The sequence below is a fragment of the Echinops telfairi genome, unplaced genomic scaffold (assembly GCF_000313985.2).
Source record: "Echinops telfairi isolate 266 unplaced genomic scaffold, ASM31398v2 ScPeMD7_1713;HRSCAF=2227, whole genome shotgun sequence".
Lineage (NCBI taxonomy): Eukaryota > Metazoa > Chordata > Mammalia > Afrosoricida > Tenrecidae > Echinops > Echinops telfairi.
The window spans coordinates 17808116-17812927 of NW_022105611.1; the positions used below are offsets into that span (position 1 = coordinate 17808116).

General features: G+C 40.0%; 1 protein-coding gene across 2 annotated transcripts in view; it reads right to left on the minus strand.

Moving 5' to 3' along the window:
• Positions 1-4812, minus strand: part of UVRAG (UV radiation resistance associated) — a 289183-nt gene that overhangs the window by 149516 nt on the left and 134855 nt on the right. For both annotated transcript variants that reach the window (XM_004708836.2, XM_045293121.1), the window contains exon 8: positions 1973-2099. In XM_004708836.2, the coding sequence (XP_004708893.1) occupies positions 1973-2099 (127 nt within the window). The remainder of the gene's footprint in view (positions 1-1972; positions 2100-4812) is intronic.

A 4812-nucleotide genomic window follows, 5' to 3' on the forward strand; every position in this document is an offset into this window, starting at 1 on the left:
TCACTCACTCACTCACTCACTAAAACAAAAAACAAAAAATGGAGCTTTCAAAAAAAGCATGCTGTAATGCAAAACAGTTTAGGAGCCCCTTACAAAGTTTTATAAACAAGGAGACTTTAAAAAGTTCATGGAAAAATGTCCCTTATTTCTTAGTTGCATTTTTCCATGAACCTGTTTTTAAAAAACCATTTTATTGGGGGCTCGTCCATGAACTTTTTGAAGTTATCTTTGTACTAAAGATCCGGCAATTCTGACCCTAGCTATTTGACCACGAGAGTATATCCACACAAAGGATCACAAATTTTACAGTTTTATCCATAAGAACCCAAAGCTGGGAACAACCAAATGCCCATCAGCAGGCGAATAATTTGCTAATTGTGGCTTATAAAACATGCCTGCGAAGACCAAAAAGCTCACACACAGAGCTTTTACAAATCCATTTCTGAAGCAGTAACACAAAATGGGCAAAGAAACAAAACAAGGTAAATTACAAGGTAAGACCTACAAAAGAATTTATAGTAAATGTCGTATTTAATAGTGCAATATTGCGAGCACTAGTCCTCAGTGAGGCAAGAATATCCACTGCCATCACTACATCTATTCCATATTGTACTTATGTCCTAGGCAGAAAGTACACTGAGGTAAACAATAAATATGTAAAAGACATAATAATCAGGAAAATAAAAAACCAAAATATCACTTGGAGATTATGTACATGGAAAAATCTTAAGAGCATAATAATTATTAGAATTAATAGGGTCCCTGGATATAAAATTAACACCTAAGGATCAACTATAATAAGCATGTGAAAAGATGCTCAAAATAGTTGTTGATTAGGAAGACACAATTCAAAACCTATGTGAGCGAATCAAGGCAAGCCCAGGGGTGTTCAGTGGGTTCTGACGACAGCCGTTCCGTAGGACAGCACAGACCTGTCTTTGAGGGTTTCCAAGGCTGTACTCTTACAGGAGCAGACACCATTCTCCTGTTAAACACCTGATGCGTTCAAACCACTGTTACGGAAAGCAGACAGGTACTTAACCACTGTACCACCTGGGCAGTTTACTATACCACTAGGGCTTCTTCAAGAGCACTTACATAATCCCTCCCAAAGTCAAACCAATCTTTAAAAATAGGCAAAAGCCTTGAATAAGTACTTCACAAGAGTACATCTCTATTTCAAATAAGCATAAACTGGTGTTCGACTTCCTTCGTCCTTCCAGGAGTCCAAGTAAAGCTGCAGCATGGTACTGAAGGCAGAAAAGAGCACAGGCTGACCAGAAGGTGGAATGAGCTCTGATCCACAGCTGACTGAAGGGGAGGTAAACAGTACAGCCATTCTGGAAGATCTGGGATCACAAAATGCATACTCTATGACAATATACTTCTACTTTTAAGTTTCTGTCCAACAGAAATGCATATAAATCTTCACTAAGAAACATGTACAGTACTAGGATGTTCATGGAAGCCCTGAATTTTATAGCCTCAAATTGAAAATTACTGAAATGCCATCAACATTAAAAGTGGATAAATTCCTATTCATACAATGGAATTCTGCTCAACAATTAGAATGAATACACAAACTGACGGAATTCAGGTAAGGATGAATTCCACAAAAATGCTGAACAGAAGCAGATACACAAAGAGCATATATTATGTAATTCTATTTCTACCAAGTACAACGTTAGGCAAAACTGACGTCCTACGAAGCATCTCTTACAAGTAGGGTACTTGGTGGTTGGCCTGGCTGGAGACAGTGAAAGCCATGGGCTGCGAGGGCCCTGGGAATTCTGGCTGCACTGTGAATCGGCATCCACTCGCACACCTAACGCTCTGACGAACTGTTCTGAACGTGTGACCACTTTCAAAAAATTAAAGAAAATGCTATCATATTTGTAACAACGGTGGCTGCTTGAGCGGAAGAAAAAGAACCGGGGAAAGGATGGGCTGTTGGTGTGATGTTTCTACTCACTTTTGTCCTGTAATGCAATTTGTTGCTTATGCAGTAATGCCACCTCCTGTCCCAGAGCTCTCTTCTGTCTTTCCAGTTCTTTCCGAAGCACCAGCATTTTTAACTGCAGACATTCACTTTCTTTCTTCTAAATGAATAAAACCACAGGCACACTTGTGAATAGGAAAGCAACGACTATGAATCAATCAAAATGCACAGTTTTTCAAAACATATCATGGTTTAACCTGTGACTCCCTTGAGTCAGTTAAGTATCGGTGGCCATCACTATCATAAAAAAGGACATATAAATGTGCAGAAGAGTAAAAATAAGAACTCTCCAGTCTGTTTTTTCTGTTTTTTTTTTTTAAGAGCCCTAAAGAAACTACCACATATCTTAGGCCCCTTAGCTAATGTCACAACAAAACAAAACAAATAATAATGTTGATGAAATAGAGTCCTCAAAAAACGAAACAAAGAATTACTGTCTGACCAACTCCACATGAACATGTGGATACTTAGGTTAAAAATACAATGCCATTTACAATTAGTTCCCCCCGACAAAGAGAAAAGAAAGAAATGGATGCAATTCTGGAAAAATAAATGTGAAGACTATAATACTGATGAAGAAAAATCAAAGAAATACTGTGTTCATAGATGAGAACACTTAGCAAAGGGAATTTTTGTTTTCCAAATTTAAGTGTATTGCAATGCCAAGAACCAGCCCATTGAGATCGCTCAACGATATAGACAAGCTGATTATAAAATTCACATGGAGAGGTAAAGGATTACAAATACACAAAGCAATTTTGAGGAATGAAAGTAAAACTGGAGGAATAAAACTATTCAATCATATGATCTTAAAAGGGTAATATGAGTAAACTGTGCTATTAAAAATGTTGTGTATTACCACCCAGTTGGGATACTGTAAGACGTACCTATGGGGTAAAGGTTACTCTATTATTTCTTACAACTAGGTATGCATTTACAACGACCTCAAAATTAAAAAAAAATTTTAAAACACCAGTAATAATTCAGTGCTGACATAAAGACACCAGAGGTAATCAACTCTTATATGTTTTAATCCATCTCAAATCTAATTATATTGAGTGAAAGAAGCCAGACTCAGAAACTTACCAGAAGGTCACATGTGAATGGCAAGCTCTGTAGCATAAAGAGGCGGGCTTTCCCAGAGAGCAAGGGGCTACTGAGTGGTTTAAACTAGGGAAGCTGCCTGTCGAAGTTCTGACTTTCACCAAATTTACTCAGTCCAGAAGCTGGACTATAAGGAAGAATGTGGCAGTAGTTTGGAGGCAGGCTTTCAGTAACAGCTGTGAGGTGCAGATGGAACCACCCAGCTCACTGAAAAGGGAAGAGTAGAAGCACTCGTTGACAGAGATCAAGAACTTCCATACAGCTTACACCTCAACACAAAGAAACAAAACCTCGCACAATGGGTCCAACAAGCAACTAACAAAAGTTGGCAAGGATCCATGTTACTTGGATCAACAATCAATACCAATGGAAATCCAATGATGTTATTTCAGGGTGCAAAAATGTTGTGAAAGACTTCTTAAAGTGTTCACGAGCACAGTGCTCTGAGGACTAGGTCATGGTATTTTCAGTCACCTCTTTTGTATGAGAAAGCTGGACAGCGAATAAGACCGGAAGGAAAGAAAGAAAGAACAATTTTATTCATTTAAATTATGGTGTTGGAGAAGACTACTTAAAGTACTGTGGACTATCAGCAGAACAAACATCAGTCTTGGAAGAAATAGAGCCAGAATTCTCCTTATATGGGAGAATGGTGAGACTTCATCTCACGTCCTTTGGACGTGTTATCAGGAGAGACCAGTCCCTCAAGAAGGGCATCGAGTTTGGGAAAGGAGAGGATCAGAAGGAAAGAGGAAGCCCTTCAACAAGGTGAATTGGCACCGTGGTGGCAACAGGTGTGAAGATGGGACAGGATTAAGCGACAGGATTAAGCAGTGCTTTGTTCGTTCCATGGCACCGAGGGCTGTTCAGGCTCGACGGCCTCACACAGCAACAACTCCTAAAGACCAAAACACAGTGATAAAAAACGGGCCCTCAGTCAAAGGTAAGGCTATGATTACCAATAGAGGCTGTGGGTGTTCTGGAAGCCGACGAATCTGCCCTGCATCCTGATGGTGGTGGTACACCACCACCACCACCAAAGGTTAATTTCACTAAATGTTCATTTGAATGATAATTAATTCTGGCACTTTCTACCAGAAAGAAAAACAATAAGCAAAATTCTCCTTTAAAATGCAAACATCTCCTACTAAAACCTAACCACACCACGACCCAACTTCTCATACTTCTTTTTTCTCTCCCAATACTAGCCCTAGCCTCCACATACATGTGCTTCCACACATCACTGCACTGTGACTGCATGTGTCCTTCTCTCCTGGTCTTTATTAATAGTGCCAATAAGAATTTTCATGGTTACCCACGACATAAATCATGCCCAAACATCAACTTGGCTATATATAATGGTGTAATGGGTTATGTGCTGTGCTGCTAACCACCAAGTCAATGGTTTAAAACCCACCAGTTGTGCCAGAAGGGAAAGACGAGGCTCTCTGCTCCCAAAAAGGATTCCAGCCTCAGAAACCCAAGGGGGCCATTCTACTCTGTCCTATAGGGTTGCTTTGCATCCAAATCGACTCATGGCTGAGAATCTGGGTTTTCAGAGCCTAAAAAAACCCCCCAAAACCAGGTTTGGCAGTCGGCTTCCATAAAGATCGCAGCCAAGAAAATCCTACGGAGCAGTTCTACTCTGTGACACTCCGTGTCCATAGTCTGGGACTGACTGGATAGCAGCAAACACCACCTCCACCTCC